At 36.7% G+C, this 23,166-nt stretch overlaps 2 protein-coding genes across 7 annotated transcripts in view; one reads left to right on the top strand and one right to left on the bottom strand.

Moving 5' to 3' along the window:
• The window catches only part of ical1 (islet cell autoantigen 1-like), a 17,554-nt gene extending 8,054 nt beyond the window's left edge, over positions 1-9,500 (top strand). For 3 of the 6 annotated variants that reach the window (XM_039689661.2, XM_089133870.1, XM_039689662.2), the window contains exons 6-16: positions 338-536; positions 633-758; positions 852-950; positions 1,024-1,109; positions 1,950-1,996; positions 2,077-2,145; positions 4,017-4,229; positions 6,202-6,468; positions 6,600-6,701; positions 6,783-6,909; positions 8,114-9,500. In XM_039689661.2, coding sequence (XP_039545595.2) covers positions 338-536; positions 633-758; positions 852-950; positions 1,024-1,109; positions 1,950-1,996; positions 2,077-2,145; positions 4,017-4,229; positions 6,202-6,468; positions 6,600-6,701; positions 6,783-6,898 — 1,324 coding nt within the window. In that variant the 3' untranslated portion in view covers positions 6,899-6,909; positions 8,114-9,500. Of the gene's footprint in view, positions 1-337; positions 537-632; positions 759-851; positions 951-1,023; positions 1,110-1,949; positions 1,997-2,076; positions 2,146-4,016; positions 4,230-6,198; positions 6,469-6,599; positions 6,702-6,782; positions 6,910-8,113 lie in introns of all 6 variants that reach the window. The other 3 variants (XM_039689663.2, XM_039689664.2, XM_089133871.1) reach the window with 3 other exon arrangements.
• fam117ba (family with sequence similarity 117 member Ba) lies at positions 9,373-23,166 on the bottom strand. The gene is made up of 8 exons (XM_039689665.2): positions 22,734-23,166; positions 21,553-21,705; positions 19,445-19,528; positions 19,221-19,331; positions 15,963-16,106; positions 14,714-14,939; positions 14,510-14,630; positions 9,373-12,692 (listed from the first exon to the last, which is right to left on the bottom strand). Exons 2-8 carry the CDS (start codon positions 21,571-21,573, stop codon positions 12,404-12,406), a joined length of 996 nt encoding a protein of 331 aa, XP_039545599.1. The 5' UTR covers positions 21,574-21,705; positions 22,734-23,166; the 3' UTR covers positions 9,373-12,403.

Below are 23,166 nucleotides of genomic sequence, written 5' to 3'. Positions count from 1 at the left end.
TTTACCGTATGTTTATCAAATAAATACAGCATTGGTGAGTATAAGAATGTGAGTATAATTAATACAAATTTGTGAATTTTGAATATATTGATATATTAAATTGGACATAGAAACTAGTGATACATTTCAGTTTCATTTTTAATTAATTATTTAATTACGTTACTTAGCCAGCCCTGGAAAGAACATTTCTAAATTATACAAACTAAAGACACAAATTAGTAAACCCACAATCTTGGATGTAACTTTTCTCTATCCTTGCATGCTACATCTACTTTACACTCATCTGTGCTCATTGATTAAGCCATTTACCTGTCCTGTTGTCCTCTGTCATGCCCAGGTTGGCTCTGTGTACCCCTCTCCATCGATTTGAACAGGAAGTTGAGACATTCCGGAGGAGAGCCATCGCCGACACCCTGCTGACAGTAAGCCGGATGGAGAAAGCCCGGACTGAGTATCGCGGAGCTCTGCTCTGGATGAAGGATGTCTCACAGGAACTAGACCCAGATACTTACAAACAACTGGAGAAATTTCGCAAGGTCAGACCACGCAAAGCGAGTGTGGGAGGGATTGCATCTATATACTGAATGTGGAGGTTGAAATATTCTGCTATCTGTGTGTGTATTTGTGAACAGGTTCAGGCCCAGGTAAGAGGAACAAAAGTGCATTTCGATAAGCTGAAGAATGATGTTTGTCAGAAAGTGGACATGCTGGGAGCCAGTCGTTGCAACATGCTTTCACATTCGTTATGCACTTACCAGGTAATACTTAATTTCCTTCCACCCAGTTTTTCTAGTTAAACCTGTTTCACTTTTATATTGTAAATTTATTCGTCTTGAATTGTTTTTCTGTAGACAACGCTTCTACACTACTGGGAGAAGACTGCACATGTGATGTCTGGCATCCATGAGGCCTTCAAAGGATATGTACCCTACCAGTTCACGACCCTCAAAGTGGGTGTCCATGCACAAATGTCAGAAAATAAACTGTTGTGATGTGTTTTTAAGCCCTCATGTCTCATCACAGGAACTGAGGGACCCACTGGACCAGATTGCCTCTGCACATCCAGCAGAAGACACCAAAGACGAGGACCAGAAGACATATTCAGACAAGTGAGAACTCCGTTAGACATGGTCTTGTTCCATTTTGAACCGTTTTTGGTCATTAACCAACCATTTTGCTGCTTGTTCTTTATTAGGGCTGTCACTAACGATGATTTTCGTAATAGAGTAATCGTTTTAATACGTTGTGCAGCCTTAGAAGACGGTCTCATAATGCACTTCATGGATTCTCGTCCAATTGAAATGCACCTTTCCATTCATTTGCTGGTTACTCGACAAGGGTAAATTGCAATCAAGGTTTTTTTAACTTAGCTTTTGAGTTTCATTCGAGGAATCATGAGTCCTATTCTTACATTGTGTGCCGTGTACATCACATGGTCAGTGAATCTCACACAGACACATCTAGCAGTCCCAGTTTTCTTTTTCAACAACGAAACATGTCTTCCCCTTGACGGCACCTCGCTTGGCTCTCATTGTCAGATCTCTCATTCACTGTCTTTCCTCATTCTTGCAACCCTCCGTTCCCTCAGATTGGGTCTCTGCAGGCGAGAGGCCTCTTTAAAGGCTCTGATTACTGATCTGTGAGTGGAACTTTGTAATTCTATTAGAAACCCCTGCTGCCTTTGCAAACCGGCAACCCTTCTTAGAGTTCCACTGTCATTTCCTGTTTTGGCAGTAGCAGATGATCTACCATCTGTGTTAGACATGCTGTAGACTAACACCCCTTCCTAGATATATCACCGTGACTCAAGATAATTTGTCAATTTCGATTTAATTGAATGTGTTTTGTAATTCTTATCTGATACTGTGCATGTCATTATGCATCCATTTAGCCATGCATCAGTGTGTCTATCAATTTAATTTGGTGTTTGTATCATGTTTATGTTTCAGTCTTGTTTCGCTTGAAGATGAAGAGCTGGGAGAATCATCTGAAACTGGTATGTTCAGCTTTTAAAGCACATTCTGGGAAAACACTTCTTAGATGTTTACCAGTTTACCTTCTTTTTATCTTTACCAGTTTCTACTCGTGCAGTAGATGGACAGAGTAGAGGGTCTGACGGTTCTTTGTGTGCCAGTCTGGACTCTGGTAAGTTTTGTGTGTGTGTATGTTTGCGGACTAGGCTTTGCACAATAACTCATTTTTAAGAAATAACTATTCATCCAGAAGAGTAGTCAATTATCATACTAAATGGCAAGTGCTATTTTAGTAATTTTGGATAGTAAATTAATTTACTCATTATTTCCTATCCAAGTCTTTAGAGTAGCACGCAAGAATGTAATGGATTGGAAACAGCCTGTGTCTAATATCACCCAGAGTTGTTGTTTGGACTTGCGCAGATATGAATGAATGTTCAGTTATGGCAGATTCTGATTAATATTGGCATATGCCAATATGCGATTTCTAGATACTGGAATACTGTTTTAATCTGCTTAATACATATGGTGATATTCTGATTTATATCGAATTATTCTTGTGGGTGTAAATAGTCCCTTTTTTCCCACATGTATCATACTTACAGTATGTACAGGCCCATATGTGTCCTGTGAAGCTGATGTGTGTGAGAAACGAACGCTTCCATATCTTCATTATCCATTTCATACTCCTTGCTAGGGATGAGGCGATTTGATCAACATTATAGTTATTTTTGCTGGAAATAATGTTGTTACTCTGCTAATTTTAGATAACATTAAAATATTTCACAATTATACAACACTAGCCTAACTAATATAAGCAAAAAGTCAAGGAAGCTTACAGAAAACAGGTAAACAGCCAGTAATAAAGTAAGAACAAAGAAACTAATTGCAAGCAATAGGACAAATAAAAACAAAGATGAAACAAATTAAATAAAAAAGTGCTTTTTTGTTTTTCAGAAGTACAAAATACGACTAAATTGAATGAATCAATCAAATGTAAAATAAAACACTGCCCAGTCTACACTGTTAATTAAATAGACAATGATTCTTATTAAAGCTATAAAAGTTTTTCAGTGAGTGTTTTCACTCTTCTTGTTGTATGATATACGTTAATGACACAAAAGGCAGCAGGTATATTGGGTTACCTCCACATTAAAACCTAATGCACAGATCAAATATTCTGACCCACATCTGATTTCTTTACCCAACTGTTTAAATTCACTTAAAACATAAACAACTTTTTACATGAATATTTACCAACACAGGCATTTTAACAACTCTGTGACAGGAGGCTTTTTGTGTGTATGCATAGAAAAATGGCTGACAGAACAGCGTGCTTGTACCAAATTGAATATTCTTTTGCATATTATTGATCTTGAATAGTTTAAAATCGCTTTAAAAATTATCAAGAGTTAAAAATCATGACAATTCAACACTGTTTACAATTCAACTAAATATATATATATGAAGAGTTCAGATGCAAAAGCCTCTAAGTGCCATTTGAAATTTTCTTCTAAAATGATGATTTTTATCAAGCTTGTATATTTAAGTTCAGTGATTTCACTTAAATGGCAATGAAGATTACCTATTAATTGTCATTTAAGTGAAATTACTGAACTTAAATATACAAGCTTGATAAAAATGGTCATTTTAGAAGAAAATTTCAAATGGCATTTAGAGGCTTTTGCATCTGAACTCTTCATATATATATATAAGCATATTCCTCCCTTATTTTCTTTATTGTCCTAACATGACAGTACTCCTGGCAGTACTTCACATTGAAACCTGTGTGGATAAATTTTGTTACATACCGTGATATACTGTATATTTCAGTTGGTTGGCATTTTATATTATTATATTGTCAGACCACCCAGCCCTAACTGTTGCAGTGAAGAAGCAGCAACTGAAGTCATATGATCCATTACTAGTTGGCACTGACTTAAAGCATCAAATAGTGGTAGAACTAATCAACTTTGTGTCTAGCAGCTTTTATTTACAGTATGTCTGTTTGTATCTCTCATGTTCACCTCCACCCCTGTACAGCAGCCTTGAATGAACAGTTAGGCCCCCTTGGTGGATCTAGCACAGATGACGACCTTCTGTTAATGACCCCTGACCCTGGCTCAGTCCCTTCTCTTACTCCAACCTTGACCCCGACCCTACAGCCATCTATGTCACCTGCTATTCAGTGGGACATAGGCACCTCATATGAGGAAAAGCAAGATGCGTTACACAGCAGCTTACGACCTGAAATAGGTATAAATGCCTGACTGGGCATCTCTTCAATGCCAAGGACTCCCTTATGGCCTGTTCTAACTCTCTAAAATCAACCTCCTTCGAAAGGGCTTTAACACCCTGATCTATATTCATAAACTTTTCATGCTTATGGCTCTTTCAGATTCTCTTCTGAAAGGTTAACACTCCTCTGGGGTTTCTTACCCTGTCTCCATTAACACAGCTTTTCTTGTAAAAGCGTTTCTAAAAACTGTACTTTCTTCAAGGTGCTTTATTTTTTCATTCTTTTTTTGGTCTTTGTTATTTCAATGCACTCTTAGATGATTCTAGGATTGCTTTTTCATATTTAACTTAGATTTAATTTTGTATAAAATATTTCTGTTAATATTTAAGCTGTTATGTTTAAATTTGTTACCATGTTTCTTAGAGCTTTCCTTAAGCTTCTTATCTTTTTTTGCTGCATGATTTTTTTTTCCTCCATATTTTTGTCTTGTCTTCCAGTACAATATCTAAACACTCTAACACCAAGATATATTTACTTGTATACAGTGTGTGTATATATAAATATATATACACATACACGTTATGTTAATTTATTTTTTGAAACATTTATCTGAAACAGACTATCTTATGTCCTCAAATTAATGTTTTCTTGATTTAACCCTGTAAATTACATGTAAATGACATTTAAAATCATAATCAGAAAAAAATAAATTTTTGAAATTGAGCAGTTTATGGGTCATATAGTTTAATATAGGAGAATATGGAGCTCATATGCATTAAGGGAAAAAAACACATCAGTATAATTCAGAGGACCAAACCTAGCAAAAATATGCAATTTTGTGCAGTTGCTAATATTTATATGGCCAAAAGAAAGATGAAATTCTGAATTCTTGTAATGTAAATTAATGTTAACAGTATCTTATTTAGATATTTATTACATCATAGCAGGATACTTGTATAAAATGCAAATTACTTTCATTTGTCACTCTCCCAATAGTGTCTTAGTTTAATTTAAATGCTTTGTTTTATGATGAATGCACTAAAGTTTTTATTGTGGTGCATTTTAATATATATAAAAATGATATAAACATATAATGCAATTCAATGAAAATTGAGAGAAGTACAAATAAATGTGCCTCAAAAGCCTGATTTTTCATACATGATAAATTGATACAACATGATTTTTCTAAAAAATGATAATCATGTAAACCTAAGTTGCTTCAATCTAGTTAGTGTTCATCTTGAAATATTACAAACAATATAAAAATCATTGTTACATTTACTTTATACTAGGGCTGTGCAAAAATTAATTGCGATTAATCGCATCCAAAATAAAAGTCTGTGTTTACATAATATATTTGTGTGTGCTGTATAGAATTCTTTTGTATATATAAATACACACACATGCATGTATATATTTAAGAAAATGTGTTATTCATATATAAAATATTTATATTTATATAATATAGATTATGTATTTATAAATATATACAGAATTTAAGCACAAATAATTCTTAAATATATACATGCATGCATAGGTATTTATATATGCAAAATAATTATATACAGCACACACAAATATATTATGTAAACACAGACTTTTATTTTGGATGCGATTAATCGCAATTAACTTTTGCACAGCCCTACTTTATACAAATCAGTAAAATCAGTTCACACCAAAAAGATTTGCTCTCTCGATTGGCCAAGACACGTTTCTCCTAAGCAAGACAATAAAGGAAAAACTAAACTAAATAAAAAGACGACAGAAGGCATGAAGTAAATAGTGTGGACAACAGGCATTTTAGCAAACTTTTGATCATGTTGATCATTTAGAGGCCCTATTGTGTAGTGTTTGTGTATAACAATACAGTAGCCTTTATAGGGTTAAGAATGTTGAGATATTTGTGCTGGCAAACAAGACAAAAGTGCTGAGAAAGCAATTCCGTTTTTGCAGTGTAAAAGCCTCGTTATCTTCTTTTTATTGGAGTAGGCAGGGATTTTCTGTCTGAGGCTTTCCAGTCCGTCGAAGGAAAAGAAGAGGAGGGAGAGCGGGGGGAACTGGCATTCCTGCAGGATCTGCTGAGTCCTGGGGCTGCAGGTGGCGCTAGTGAGTTCAGTAAAGCGTGGCAGGATGCTTTCGGCAATTTTGAGGCCCCTCCTGCACCTCTTGCTGCCACCACACTGCAAGCAGAAACGGCGAACACACACGCTGGCTTCCTGCCATCACATCTCCTGGACCATAGCCTCAGCACCACAGGTTTGACAAATCATTTAGTTTGCCCTCTAGTGGCTGGAGGAATGAACGCACATTCTTGTGCTTTTAGTATGCAGTGCTGCCAGTGTAATGTCATGCTGATCACTCATATTTATTCTCTTTCTGTTATTCAGGATGGGCGACTCCACCTATGTTTCAAGCCCCACCCCTCCAACCACCTTCTAGTGGAGGACAGTCTCAGCCCACAGCAAACACTCCAAACTCTTCTGCCAGTGGTGAGAGTTTATGACATGTCAAGAACTATAAATGGACACTGACAATCTCTCTGTAGTGATTCATCCCTCTGTGTCTTTTAGCACCCAAAGGGAGCTCCAGGGACATGTCTGCCTGGTTTAACCTCTTTGCAGATCTTGACCCTCTGTCCAACCCAGACGCTATTGGACGCAGTGATCAGGAGTTTCTCAGTGCCTGAGTAGTGTTGGTGTGAGTGTGTGTGTATATATTTATCAATGACAAACAGGTGCCAGGTTTATAGAAAACCTGGAACTCCTCTATTCATTCACTCCTATATTCTGGAATTCCTCTATTCCAGGTTTTGTAAAAAACCTGGAACTCTCTCTATTCATGTTAGTTTTGGTGTAGTTATCTAAAACTAGAGGCTTAAGTTTTTTTTATTAATTGAAATGCACACGAAATATGATATAATTACTAGATGAAAAACATGAAAAAGTCCATTATAGAAAATGTAAAAACTTACTAAAATAAATCAATTTAAGAACTAAAATTAATAAAACTCTCACTGAAATAAAAATAAAGCTAAATAGAAATAAATGAATTAAAGAAAAATTAAAATGACAAAAGGAACAACAAAATTACAAAAACTTGAAAATAAAAGTGAATTCAAAATATGATTAAGTACTATATAACTATAATAGTATATGAATAATACTAAAATAACATTGGGTTTGATTGAAAACAATTATGATTATGATAAGTCTCTAAAAATGTCATGTGGTGCAACTATTAAGAAAGAAGTGTGAGAAAACATCTTAATTAAAGTAAAATTTTATTTTTTAATCATTAATTACCGGTAATATCATTGTTTGAACTCTTGCCTTGTAATAAAAATGTCAAATATTTTGAGAGACTTATTAACCCTAACACACTGAGGGCCTTCCAGTTTTGTTTTTTTGGCTTTGATTTGACACACATTTTTTAAAATATGTTTTACTTTTGAACATTCTGTTGACTATAAGTAACATTGCAACTACATTTCAACTAACTCACATTAGAGTATTAGTAGACTGACTGCTTAATATCTGCTGACTCTTCATTGCGATGGTCCTCCTACTGACGTTCTACTACTTTGCAAGTATGTCAACTTATTCTAACTCTACCAGTCTAATACTCTACTAAAATTATAATTAGAGTTAATAGATATGTTGGTGCAGTGTTACCCTTGTGTTAAGGGACCATCAACAAAAAATAGTGAAACCATGATTTGTATTTTGAATGTATTTTGAATATTAAATCTATTTATGTGTCAATTCATACGCAGCTCCATGTTTCGGATGTGATCTTGTATTGCAAAGGGGAGATTGGTCATGTCATAATGCAGTCTCTGTCCTCTCTCAGTGAAGGAATGTTATAGAGCTGGATCTCATCCCAAACATTCTTTGTCCCTTAGAATGGTGGAAAGAAGTGCATATCCCAAGCCTTTATTTGGAGCTGGAATACTACCTCTCCTGAAACGATTCAACCTGAGCCAAGGAAGCGTCATGAAATCTGAATCTATATTCCACACTGGAAGATTTCCGAGTTATGGGAATGTCTCTTTCCTCCTTTCTTTCATTGTGTGTGTGTGTGTGTGTGTGTGTGTGTGTGAGAATTTACTAATGTACATTAGGACACCGAAGGGTAAAATGAAGACTTCATTGCTATATCACTAAAATGTTACTATATGAAGTGCACATGTTTAAGAAGGTCAGGATTTGCCCATCTCTTATGTGGAGGGCTGGTTTGTATAGGACCAAAAACCTAAATAAGTGTGTGTATACTACATATCTGTTTGCTTTGTACAATAGAGGAGATTTTAATGTCCAGAAACAGGGTTACAGATTTATAACATCTATTAAAGACTGTATTTTTAATCAAGAAAGATACCCAAAGTTGTTGAAGTTATGCATAAATCACTTAAAAAATATTTTTGAATTCACATTCACTGGATTAGTTTAACCCTAAATGATAAAATAAATTAAATTATTTATTAATACAATTTAAAAAAGTGTTACTGTAAACTACATATACAAGTGGTGTGCTGTGCCATTAGTTTGGTAATAATGACAACAAGGTCAGATTTCAGTGGAACTAATAATAGGTGAAGCATTATCGTTTTCAATGACAAATGCTGAAACACTCTCTCCCAAATGTTCTTCTCATTTACACAGATGCAAAACACTGGAATGTATTTTTTTTTTTTTACATATTTACATAAATACATTTGCATTTTTTTTAAATGTATTTTTAGTTTGTATGTCACATTTAGCACAGAATTACGTATCTATCCAACTCTAGAAAACATTCACATTTCATTTTATCTCAGATTATCATATTTGGGCTAAGTGAGTTTATCTGAAACTATTACTAGTCTGTTTTATTTGCGTTAAAGAAATCAAGTGAATGCTTGCACTAAACTGTCTCCGAGTGCAATCTCGGGTATAGTTCTGGAAAGTATGTTATATGTTTTAAGTATACACTTGTTTGTTGATCTGAATAGTTTGTGTAGGTGGAGAATCTGAACATTTCTCAAAGGATATCTCTCCTTCTGTTTTGTGAGTGCAGTTGAACATTTTGAAGTGTCACTTTCTGTATATGAGAAATGTGTTTGGAGCTATTATGTTGAGACATGTTTACTTTGAAAGAAAAAGAATGTACACCATTCACAGCTGCTTTCATCTGTTTATTTTATGCAACTTTGCCTTTTGTTTCAGTTAAAAATAATGTACTTGTACAATTTCATTGATGGAAACTGGAATGGGAGATCTTGAGAGCAAATAAATTTGAGTAGAATTGTTTCATTTTTTTTCTCATTTTTTTTTATCTTCCATGTTGCCAAAAAAATCTTGTGTGTGTGTCAAAGGTACACAATAAAAAACTTTTTTGTTCAAAATTGACGAAAATTAAAGAATGAGTCAACACATTGATGCTTCTTTCAAAACTTTTTTTTAATGGGAAGCCTATTATAAGTGTTTATATTTTAAAGCTAGGGTTAGGGTTATGGTTTTCGTTTAATTGCCTGTGCAGGTCTCGTCATTTATGTCAGTAGCGGATTTGATTTTATTTCGTGTGGGAGTGGGATTGGTTAGTTGTCTTGCCACAACGAGCAAGTAAGTTTGAAATGGAGCCGAACATATGAGTAACCTCGCAAAAATAGAACAAAACTTATACGAAACTAATTAAAGGGTTAGTTCACCCAAAAATGAAAATTAAGTCATTAATTAATCATGAGAGTTGAAGAGATTTCCACGACGCATCCGCGATAACTGAACAAGGAAGCAGAGTAAGATCGCAGTTCTCGCGCATGCGTCGTGGAACTCTCGTCTCAGGCCTACAAGGAAGAAAAGGAATAGTCGAATAAAGTCGTTATTTTTGTTTTTTTTTCCGCACAAAAAGTATTCTCGTCGCTTAATAAACTTATAGTTAAGCCACTGTAGTCACATGGAATGTTTAAACATTTTCTTCAATGACTTTCTGGGCCGTCAAGTTTCGATCCTATAGGGTGCCTATGTGGTTAACGTTAGTGATCCATCTCTCAAATTTAATCGAAAATATCTTCATTTGTGTTCCGAAGATGAACGAAGGTCTTACGGGGTTGGTGCAGCATGGGGGTGAGTAATTAACGTTAATGACTTAATTTTCATTTTTGGCTGAACTAAAACCCTTAACAACATTGGCTTCGGAGATGATGACAACTGTGGTTTTGAACTGTTATAAAAGCGACGGGGAGATGACGTTTTTATTATGAATTCAGTAGGTTAGATATTTTATTAAACAGATAATTTGCCAAATGTAGCTCTATAACAGAGTTCATTGTAAAGCATTATCTATGGTGAAGGGTGTGGATGTTCTTTGCTGGAATTTTTGTTCTTTAAAAGAAAGTAGGCCATATGGGTAGCCAGCCTATAGCCACAGTCAGCTTGAGATCCTGTCCAATAAACTGGTTATATCTCTTAAGCCTTATAGCGAATGTTTTATGAACAGTAGGATAGCCAAATTCATCTGCAGGGTCACGCACAACCAAAACAGTGTTGTTCTGCAAAATGCATGCATGCAGGGTTCTTAAAAAAAACAAAACAATAGAGGGCCAAATGTTAGTGTACCTTTAACAAACCAGAGTTACAACGATCTTGAAGTTTATTCACAGAAGAAAAGAATCTGGTAATAACTAAAACAAATGGAATAACAGGCACCTGTCTAATTTACAGACTTCCCTATTTCAATTCAGTATTAAGGCAATTACATACATACATTACATTTTGTTCAGGATTGCCTGTCTTTCATCAACTTTTTTTTGGAAGAAAGGAAGCTTTACTGTATGAATAATGGAATATTTCACAGTATAAAGTTGCTACAGTTCAAATCAGTATATTTTCAGATCACTACTAGCTAAAGCCATGCCTTTCTTTGAAATTGTTTGCATCTCTTTTCTCTTGCTGTTTCATGACAAGTCTTTCATATCCAATGTAATCCATTTTCCTTCACTGTATTGAAATGACAGTAATGGCACCTTTCAGTTGAACTAATGTTTAAATTTAACAGCAGAACTCATAATCATAATACTGTTCTGTACATTTGATCGATGTCTCCACCTAATGCGTGTCAGACTGTTCATGTACCAACAAAACTTCCTCTCACCAGCTAATCACATTAAGCACATACAGGTTTACGTATGGGGAAGGGCTCTATACATTTAAGGGGCCGAGACGAATGTAGGGTCAGACGATGATAGAAAAAGGACTGTAAGCAAACAGGGGACAGGTGGTGGGAGTCAGGCACATTTTTTAGTCCTCCTCAAATCTGCTACAACATTTCTGGTTGTTTTTCCAGCACTATTTAAACTGGATGTAAACTATAAGCAAGCAAAACTGTGACCTAAAACCTACATTTCCTCAGTAAATCAAATCACTTACTACATTTACACTACAGGTCAAACGTAATGTTTTTGAAAGACATCTCGTATGCTCACCAAAGCTGCATTTATTTGATAAAAAAAAAAAAACAACGTAAAATGGCAATATTGCGAAATATCATTACAACAGTATTCTATATTATTTTAGCCTTTATTTTTTCCTGTGATGGAAAATACTTTTTCTTTTTTTTTTTAAACTTTTCCCAAAAATTTGAATGGTAGTGTATTACAATTTCCACAAAACTATTAAGCAGAACTGTTTTCAACATCGATAATAATAAGAATGTTTCTTGAGCACCGAATCAACATTTCTGAACGATCATACTAAAAATTCAGCATTGCCATCACAGTAATAAATTACATTTTAAAATGTATTCAAATACAAAATAGTCAAATAAATGCAGCATAAGAGACCTTTCAAAAACATTAAAAATGATTTCAGACTCTTGTGTAGGTTAAAGGATGCAGCTATACATAAGAAAATTCAAAGGCTTCATGGTAAAATACAATAAATCGTTGAGAAAGTAAAAAGCAGTGCAATGCTAAAAATGCTTCTGTACACCATATTGAAAACCTCCTTTTGATCCTTCATTTGACATATAATACCATTACCCTTAAATAACAACAACTAAAAAAAACTCTTGTTCAAGTTTCAAACTGATATCTCTCGAAGTTGTTCAGAACATGTTCTTAAATAAAATCTTAACAAAGCTCTGACTCTATCAGACAATACGGGAGTGTGGGAAAATGACATCTCTTTTCATCAGCTGAGGTTCCTTCGTTTCCATTTTAACCCTCTGGCTCCTCAAGGTGTCGTGGGAGACATGGTGACTGACGTCCACGGGAAAGGACGGAACCCATGGAGGGGGACAAGCTCCTAACCCCAACCCCACCCAGAGGCACCAAGGAGGGCGAGATACTACGGTATCCCACCCCGCTACGGAAGTTCAGCTCCTGGGTGGGTAGCAAAGGCTTTAAGATGCTCACCAGACAGAAAGCAGATCCGCTTTTGGGAATGAAGTTCACCTTGTTTCTGTCTGGGCAGAGATATTGAGGAATATCTTGGAGAGGCCTTGGCCTGGAACAGAAGACGCAAAAGTAGGTCATGGCTGTTTTGTGGAAATGTATCTTTCATACTGATAAGAAGATAAACATAACTAAACCTCTCACTATGAAAATATTACTACAAAACAACCAAGTCTTGACACTTCACCATGGATGGAATACAAATTGGTGTACCCTTACTTTTTTAAAGTCATAGGGCTGACCTCAATGGCCTGGAACATGATTTTATCCTACATTTAAAGGTGGAGTAAGTGATTTCTGAGAAACGCTGTTGAAAGTGGATCGGACCGAGCACTACAACACACTTTTAGCCAATCAGCAGTAGGGCTGGGTACCGAGTTTGGTACTTTTAACTGAAAAATAAAATAAAAATTTAGGTAATATTATATTGTTAAAACTGGTTACATAAAATTGGTATCATTCAGGAACCAGTATCGAAGTCAAGGTATCGATATCGAACATTTTGTTACGATACCCAGTCCTAATCAGCAGTTGGGGGTGTGTTCACTTATGATGGAAGAGGAGAGTGAGCAAGAATTGGATTTGAAAAAAGACTGTAGAAAGCAAGATGGCTGAGAGACATTACAAAAGAGAAAAGATCAGAGGAAAATCACTGAGGGGTTATGATCAGCCAAGAGCTTTAGGACCCGCGATTTTATTAGAAAAGCCTTCCAGCACTGGAAAGACAGAAGCGGGAAGTTTTGAAAATGGACGCAGAGGTTGCGTAATTTTTGCTGCATACGTGAGTAACATTGGTTTAGCCATGTTTCACAGATATGCTGTGGTTGTAATGTTAGCTATAGTAACAGGACAGTTTTGAGAGTCATTTTTTGTCTGGAGCTGGTGTGATGCTGGCGACTAATAACCAACTCTTGTATATACTCTTGTGTACTAAATGTTAATTTTTTGTTCTAACTTGTCATGCATTTTGTTGTTGTTTCTTTGCTTCTGCTATGATAAAGAGACATCCATTCTTGCATTGTGTATTTGTGCATTTTGGGTTGGAGTAATGATGGGAGGGGTGTGTTTGTTTAGTTTGATTTCAAATATAAACAATGTTTCTCAGAAATCGCTTACTGCACCTTTAAAATCATGCAATGAGTTATTTTTTATTATTAACTGATAAAAAATTAAATGTTCCATAAAATTGTAAAAAAAACAACAACAAAAAAACTCAGGAAACAATATATTTTGAGGCTTTTTAGTAATAAATATAACTACTCCCAATAAATAGTTTCATGTCCGTTTTACACAAGTAATGCTTTGGTAAACCATAATTATGACATAAAACAAATCTTAATTATGACATAAATGATGCAATAAAAAGTCAACTATGAGATAAAAAGTATGTCATAATTAATACTTTTTTGTAAATGTTGACCTTTTGTCATACCTATGACTTATAATTATGATTTACCAAAGCATGATATTTTTTTCACAGGGCTTCAATAATTTTGAGAATCACGATTAAACAAATATTTGTATTTAATTTATGGGAAATTTTGATAGTCTTTAAATTTTGAAAACAAGATAGTCTCTAATAATTGACATCTTAATTTAGGCTAAATCTGCAACCCTGTTACCTAATTTTATCAAATATATTTATTTCTAATTACTATTTATTTTAATTTAAATATTTTTTTCTAATTTTCTCGAAGAAAAAAAATCGCACAGATTTTTTAACTGTATTCCTTTTGGTTATTGCAGACATTTAAAATAAGCAAAAAAATATAACAGCTCATAGTATTGTTCTGAAAATAAAGCACAATCCTCAACTGTTCAGTATCTTTCGATACCGACAGACTAAATGTCCACAGAACAGTAACTCACTGGTTTTCTTCAAAAGCTTTAATTTTCTCGCAGCCCTCCGGAGGCTCACGTTTAAACATATAGCTGTTGTTGGGCTTTGGAGATGAAGCATATTTGGGCAGAGGAGACCAAGGTCCCAGGTCTAAGACAGGCAAAAGGAATGTTAATATCAAATAGTTTGATTTGTGTGGTGATGATGATGATGATGATGCATGTGCTTCTCACCCCTTTCTTTGCTCTCATTGAGCGTGTCATCGAGTGGGCTGTTTCCGACCGTGTCGTTGAGGATGCTGAGGTACGAGGGTGAGACTGAGTCAGCTCGGCTGCTGCTGTTGCTACGGTTACTGCCCAGCCCACCGTTCGAGGGCGTCTGTGTGTCAATACTGCGTGTGCTGCTGCTGCGCTGGGGGAGGGGAGGGGGCGCGCGGTGCCCATCAGGAACATCCTGTGGCTAAAACACACATTTGCTTAAGTAGGATGTGTAGGACAAAAGCAATTTCTACTAATTGGATTCCACCAAACATATCATTAGTATTGATTCGGCCTTGAAAAGCCATGTTACAGCCCCTAAAGCACAAAATAGGGCTGAATGATATTGGAAAGAATTGACATTGCAATCTTTTTTGGTCTGCTATGTATTGCGATATAAGAAACAACCCATAAGAAAACAATTTTCAACAGATGACTTGAATAGCTACTGTATATTTGGAAAGAATGAACCATTTTAAAGTGAGCAGGGTAATTTTGTTGAGGTTCATCTGCATAGAATTTAAAATAATTAGAAAAAAGTGGAAAAATTACTCTGAAGACTTTTTTTAAAAGCTTCTGTGCAATAAAAATATTTTTAATAAAGATTTTTGCAGTACATTTGACACATTTCAGTCTTTCTTCATCAAAATTTCACTTTTAATTCAATCTGTTACTTGTCGTTTCTTTGTGACTGTTTGTAAAATTTACTAGCATTTCTGAGAGAAAATTGTTTCAAAAGTCAATCATACACTTATTACTTTTCATTTAAATTTCCATAGAGCACATTCACAGTTTTTTTTTTACCTATTTTGTAAAATAATTATTAAATACAAAATAAAAAATTTATTGTAATAACCATTGTACTGTAAAATAAAAAAACGAGTGATACAAATAATTTACTTTACTGTAATATTTACATATTAATTTCTTCATTTTTCAAATGGCAACCCATCAAGCTTTTATTTTATGTATATCACTTATGATATCAATGTCTCAGAACAGCTTGATTCATAGTGAATTAGCCAAGCTGTTCAGAGAGACTTAAACGCTGTATCCTGAACAACACGTTTAAATGCTGCGCTTTATTCTGAAACCGGTAGTGCATAGATATTTATTTCATTAAATCACAGTTTGCACTATTTGACAATTACACTTATATCACAATATGCAGCTCTACCACAAAAAAATAAGTCAAAACCAACCAATATTATTGAGATGCACTCACTATTATGATCTCATCTCGTTCCACAGTGTCCCGTATGATGATGCGTTCAATCTCCTGGTTGAGCCCCTCTATGCTGTTCCGAAATCTTGGAGGTGTGGACTTAGAGATGGGGATGGGAATCAGGATGGTTTTAGGCATCTGAGACTGAGGAAAAAAAAGAGGAAAAAAGGTACAAGACTCCTTTAGAAATGCGTGTATGGGTCTAAGTACATCTCAAGTACACAAACATTCCCCTGTAGGGGAAACCAGCCTTCTGTGTAATCCTGTTAGAACGACACCCACACACAGTGAGCCCACACATACACAATCTCTGCAGTCTCTCCACTGCCTAAAATCAAACATTCTGCCAGACTAAGCTCCATCATTATACACAAACCACTGACTACAGAGAACATTACCATTGAGAGCCCATTACTGCTCAGCTAGAGGGTACTTCTTTTGAGTAGTGTGTGATGTAAGCGCTCTTTCCCAATCTTTTCTTCATGCTCTCATGATCTTCTCTGTTCATGGTTTTGGATAGCCAAACTTTCCTTTCCTTTCTTTTCCTTTCCTTTCCTCTCCTTTCCTTTCCTTTCCTCTCCTTTCCTTTCCTTTCCTTTCCTTTCCTTTCCTTTCCTTTCCTTTCCTTTCCCATTTCTCAGAAATCAGTATGAGTTCTCTTTGTTTTTCAGATGTATTGACACACTCTATCCTGTCTTTAAAACACTAAAGATGTTTAGAGGAATATTCCAGGTTCAGTACAAGTTCAATCAATGGAATTTGTGTATGGAATTTGTAAATGTTTCTTAAGATTTCCATTTCCAGATCCATCGTAAAACTGGAATACCTTTTGGATGCTCCAAAAATGACAACATCCACATATACATTGTAAGTGCCTTAGCCTGAGAAAACCCAGACAACTTCCGGCAAATTTAGATTTGCTCTGAAAGTTAGGCTGCGTCTCATTTCTCTGTCTTACCCCTTACTCTTACCCCTTCCCCTCGGTTTTGCGCGTTCATGTGAGGGGAAGTGGTGTCCCAATTCTCATTTTGATCAAGGGCTAGGGCCAAGGCGTAGGGCTACATAGTCCTTGAAACAAAGTTTGCAGAGGACCACACTTGAAAGAGAGGGGTAACAAAAGTGCCGGCATTAAGTTTTTTATTATGGCTGAACATCGAACTGTTAAGCAGTCGCACAAATGTAAGAATTATGACACTCGAGTTTTATGATACTTTTGATAAAATGTTGAATAAAATGTTGTTCAAGCGATTTTAATTGTAATATTTTTGTTTTGAATCGGTAGTAAACCGCTAGCAGCTATGCGCTATTTGTCGAGCTGAGCTATCTGATAATCCTTATAATTTTATGAACTTTGCGCGGCCGTTAAACACAATGAAACATACGTACCATTTGATCCGTAAGCAGTCGTATGCGTCTGAGAAACAATTTTCTTCAGATGGCACCCAAGCGTGCAAAGAGAGAGCCCAGGCAATTAATAATGACGGCATCTTCGTTTGTTTACCGTTAACGTTATGTCAACACTTGTTGATCCTGTTGACAGCTATAGCGGCAAGGGAAGATGACGCAAACGGTAATCGAATGGTGTCTCATTTCTTAGAGGAACGTTCTCACCCCTAACCCCTTTCACTCAGTATCGAGGGGCAAGGGGAAGACGCAGACATAGGGGTAGGGGTAGGGGAAGGGGTAAGACAGAGAAATGAGATTGGCCCTTAGTCTCGCAAAGAGCTCATTTAAGCCAATTTCCAATCTATCAAAATTGCAGCACCAATCAGAAACTTTGGGGCAGGCCTTACACGATGACGACAGCGCTGGGATTTTGAAGCAGATTTTGTAGCCTACATTACAAAGATGGATGCCGCTGTCGAACATCACTCATTCGAATCAGCTATCGTGTCTGTTTTAAGCGATTTGAACAGATCCTTTTTGTTAAAAAAGGCAAGGAACAAAACTCAACCGCTCTGCATACGTCATCTCCTTCATCGCCCCGGGGTGCGTTTCCCGTACAACGACGTAGTTCACATTTTCACTACCATAGTACGATGCATCGTTGGAAAAATCAACTAGCTAGTCACGACTGTTTCCCGAAACCCACTGTCGCAAAGTATCGTTCAACCACGTTGGTTTCGCACGTGGTGGAGTAATAACTGCTTTTAATGAAACTGTTTGAGATCCAATTAACGCTAGATTTGTTTTATATAAATTACAGACATGTCATCTGAGTATTTCTAATTGTTCTGAGTTGTTCTGCTTTATTACCAGACTCAATATTTGGCTCGTTCTTACATAGTAGAGCACGTTCGCACATGCGCACTCTTCAAACACGTTACATCAAATCTTTTGACAAACTAAAAGACGTAAATTCCATTTGTATGTATTCTAAATAAAAGACACCGGTTGTACTGAATGTCAGCTTGCTTATTTTGTTAAGGATTAGGATTTATTACCTCCAAATGTCATGCAATATCGAAACGATGCCTATATCCACAGGTCGAGAACTGTCGTTCAAACCACACAACTTTGCGATGCTGTTTGCGAATGTTTGTTGGAATGATGGTTTCGGGAAACACCGACTCGTTGAACTATGCTGATAACGACGGAACTTGCGACCATAGTTGGCTAACGATGCTTTCGGGAAACGCACCGATTGGTTTTAGGTCTACCCGCGACTTCCGTTGGTGATGCCCCTCTGGAAATGATTTGTCTATGACGCTTTCCCAGACCATAACTCAGTTACAACTGAGAATGGTCTGGTTTTAACCAGGCTATAAGTGCCTCACTGTAACCTCGAAATCATACGTGTGGTAATCAACATTTTCTAGCCACAAATGCCGTTGACTGAGCCTACCTTGAACTAAACCTGGAATATTCCTTCAAGTGAACAAATAAACCCAGTGCCCTCTAGTCAGGGGGCTCATTTGCATGCTAGGTTGCTGTATTCTGCTGAGGTGTCAAGTATAATTACTTAAACAAATGCACAGACATAAAAACAAGGCTGTCCTGATGACGAAAAAACTAAAACAAGCCACGTTCCTTTGGGACAATCCTGTCTCCCAGTCTCCAAGTGGCCAGAGAAGCCTCAAAAATGGGACAAATATGCAGGAAAGTGGGGCACGCTTAAATTCTCTAGATGTTTAACCTACTTCAATTCTTCAGTGTGTGCTAGCTCAGGTTATGGTGGTACTCTTATTGACATCCAAGAGCACCTTGTTATTCACACACAAGCACATATGGTGGCTGCTGGGATGCGATGATGCCCACCTGTGACTGGATGATAGCATGGTTGCCATTAAAGGGGGACTTGCGGTCTTTGTCCCGGCGATGACGGCTGCTGCGTTTGCTACGCTGGAGCTGTTGTCGCAATTTTGCGATCTAAAAGAAGTCAAAATGAGGATGATGAATAGCATAGTAGAGGAAAAACAAATAAAAGAGAAGGTTAAGGCACACTAGATCAGCACATGTTATAATGGCTCTAGATGTCTCACCTCTTTCAGCTGGTCAGTGCTGCCGCAAGAAGCCGATCGCTTGTGAGAGCCTCTCCTCCGCTCATCTACCCAGGCCCTAGGGGTCTGACAAGGAAAAACGAGAGCGAATGAGTGAAGAACAGAGACTGGACTGAACAATTCAAGAATCGACTGGTTCATTCGTGAAACGGCTTACTGGAGGGAAAGATTATACAGTTTGTTCCTCACGGAAAGCTATTGTATGACTTGCTTTTTTTAAAGCTTAACAGCCATAAAGCCATTATAAACTATCATTGTGAATTTTTAATGTTGTTTTTGTAGGGCCTTGTTTACTCCTGGTATTAAGATGTGTTTTGGTCAATCAGGGGTGCGTTTCCCGTACAACGACGTAGTTCGTAGTACGATGCATCGTTGGAGAAATCAACTAGCTAGTCACGACTGTTTCCTGAAACCCATTGTCGCAAAGTATCGTTCAACCACGTTGGTTTCGCACGTGGTGGAATAATTACTTTTAATGAAACGGTTTGAGATCCAATTAACGCTAGATTTTTGTAATATAATTTACAAACATGTCATCTGAGGATTATTTCTAAATGTGCTCAGTTATTTTGGTTTATTACCAGACTCAATATTTGGCTCGTTCTTACATAGTAGAGCACGTTCGCACATGCGCACTCTTCGAACACGTTACTTCAAATCTTTTGACAAACTAAAAGACGTAAATTCCATTTGTATGTATTCTAAATAAAAGGCACCGGTTGTACTGAATGTCAGCTTGCTTATTTTGCTCAAGATAAGGATTACCTCCAAATGTCATGCAATATAGAAAAACGATGCCTCTAACCACAGGTCGAGAGCTGTCGTTCAAAAAAACACAACTTTGCGATGTAGTTTGCAAATGTTTGTTGAAACGATTGTTTCGGGAAACACTGACTCGTTGGACTATGCTGATAACGACGGAACTTGCGACCATAGTTGGCTTACGATGCTTTCGGGAATCACTAGATGAGGGAAACATACAACCATTTACACCTGGTCTCTTTTGTCCACTTTCAACCACTTCTGTCTTGATTTCTTCAAAAGGAGGATCTATGAGTGGGTAAATGTATGGTTTTCTTCAAATCTTTCAGATCTCAAGCGGGCTTCCCATAATGTTTACGAATTAGGTCAGTAGGCGGAGAGTAGGTGGTTTTTTGTGGCAGTTTGAACGCATTCGACCACATGAGCGTTTACATTATGAAAGCAATCCGGTCAAATCCGTTTTCGACTACCTCTGGAAGTGATCAAAAGTGGACAAGCTTAAACGTTTTTAACGCCTGTTTACACCTTTATTTAGCGTTGTCCACTTGTGATCTGATTGACCAAAATGCATCTTAATACCAAGTGTAAACAGGGCCTAACATGAATACTATGAAAAAATCTAGAACTAGTTCTTTTTTTCACTTTTTTCACAACACATGAGCAAGCAGAAAACTATACTAATTATACTATATGTAAACACATATACATAATATAATTTTTAACTGGTATATTACAGTATATGCCTTAAAGGAATAGTTCACTTGAAAATTAAAATTCTGTCATCATTTACTCACACTAGTACTTCAAACCTGTATTCATTTCTTTCTTCTGCTGAACACAAAAGTACATATTTTGAAGAATGTCGTAAACCAAACAATTGATGGACCCCATTGACTTCCATAGTAGGAAAAAAAAAATACTATGGAAGTCAATGGGATACATCAACTGTCTGGTTAGTGGTTACCGACATTCAAAATATCTTTCTTTGTGTTCAGCAGAAGAAAGAAAACAAATTGAAACCATTTTAGGCCGAGTAAATGGAGACAGAATTTTAAGTTATATATAACTAAATTATATTAATCTATATTGTGAATCTACACAATAAAATTTCTATCAAATTAAATTACACTATCTATAAATTATTCATTTTATTTGTTGATTGTAAATTGGCTTCCCAGGTAATTTTAAAACATTTGTTATAAACAAAATGATCCCTTTTTAATCACATATATGTTATATGTGAGTGTTTTTAATATATTTGGTTATATAAATATAATTTTCTCTATGGCATAATTTTGTCCATTTAAAGTATGCATGTTATGACTCACCTGAGTGGCCTTGTCCCTCATTTAGAGGGTGTGGTGGGCGGAGCTCCCGTGCCCCTGCCAGTTCCTTGATAGGCCAGAACTTCCAGGTGAGTTCAAGGGAAGAGAATCCCTCAATGTTTCAGCTCGAGGAAGGGCTTTCAAAATGATGAGTGACTAATGTAAAAAGAAATGAAAAATAGGATATTTTATAGATAGGCCTAAGGCCTGCATAGACGCTCAAGGTTTCAAGGCATTTTTTTTAAAATCTTTTAGTTTTGATTCATCCACCGCAAAACTGCTGACCCAGCATGTCCCCTCCTCTCTTGCTGTAAAATAATCATTATCTCTTGGCCTCTATCCATAATCTCTTAATCCATGTGTGGCCTCTGTCCCCCATTTATTTTCTACATTCTCCCCACTCTTATGCACCATCTTTTTTATGTCTGTTCATTGCATGTAAAAACAAACAAAAACACCTCGGAATTACCGAAGTCACTGTAAAATTAAATCCATTATGCCCTGGTTTCCCATTCTGCACATGAAGATGGATTTTTATACATTAATGTAAGAATTTAAACACAACCCACAGTTAGCTGAAGGCTGATTTATTGTAATGGTTGTTGTTTGAAATGTAGTGTTGTTTACCCACATAGTGTCCCCCTTGAAGCCTATTTTCAGCCATGGTGTTTGCCATGGCAACCAATCTAGATAAGGTGTGATGTTAATGCAATGCACTCTGCCAGATTAAATGCATTAATGAAATGAAATCATTAGATAAAATGATAATTCTTCGTTACTAAAATATTATAATAGCCTATAACAATAGCACACAAAATAACGTAAAAATCTGCTGCACCAATTAAACATAATTGTATGCAGAGAGGTCAACATTTTAAAAGCGCAAAATTATAAATATGCATTTTATAATAGCAGAGATTGCTGGAATGATTGCAACAGACGGCCAATCGCATCATCAGTGTGAAATCTGCAGCACCGCACCCCGCGCGCAGGAATAACGAAAACAACACGACGAACCGCATGACAATGCCATATAGATTACACTGCTCGTGCTCACAATATTCATAATCTACGATAATTGCAGGCATTCACTCGATCTGCATGCAAAAACAATATCCATGATATAACAATAGTATTGCAGTGCATTGATAAATAAGCGCATGGTGTTTCATACGGGTACGCACCTTTGACTGATGAAAAAGAGACTGCACACAGCGGGTTCATGGTCCTTTGCCTTAAAAACAAAACACAACGGTGTGGTATGGATCCAACGTTTGTAAGGTCGTTTAAAAACAGGTTGTTTGTTGGTGGTGGAGGGCGGCCGGTGTTGCTGGGTCAGAGAAACAGATGGAGGATGTGCAGAGGAGGCGTTGCTATGGGCGTTGCTGTGCTGCTGGTGGTCGATAGGCGAGAGCTGTGCAGTATTATCGAAGAGAGCGAATGTATAAGTGGGTCCTCAAAAGCTGAAAAATAAAAGACTATTTTTTGAGGATGCAGACATGTATTTTGGGGAGGGGTGGCAAGGGTCTCCCTCAGAGGACAGCTGGCGTTGAGGTGCGCGCTCCCTCAGCCTCAGTGGTTCCGTCCCGTGCGCGCGCACACCAGACGACGTTACTG

The sequence above is a fragment of the Pimephales promelas genome, chromosome 8 (genome assembly GCF_988280905.1).
Source record: "Pimephales promelas chromosome 8, fPimPro1.hap1.1, whole genome shotgun sequence".
Lineage (NCBI taxonomy): Eukaryota > Metazoa > Chordata > Actinopteri > Cypriniformes > Leuciscidae > Pimephales > Pimephales promelas.
The sequence above is the reverse complement of the archived record's forward strand: the minus strand, read 5'-3'. Positions and strand labels throughout refer to the sequence as shown.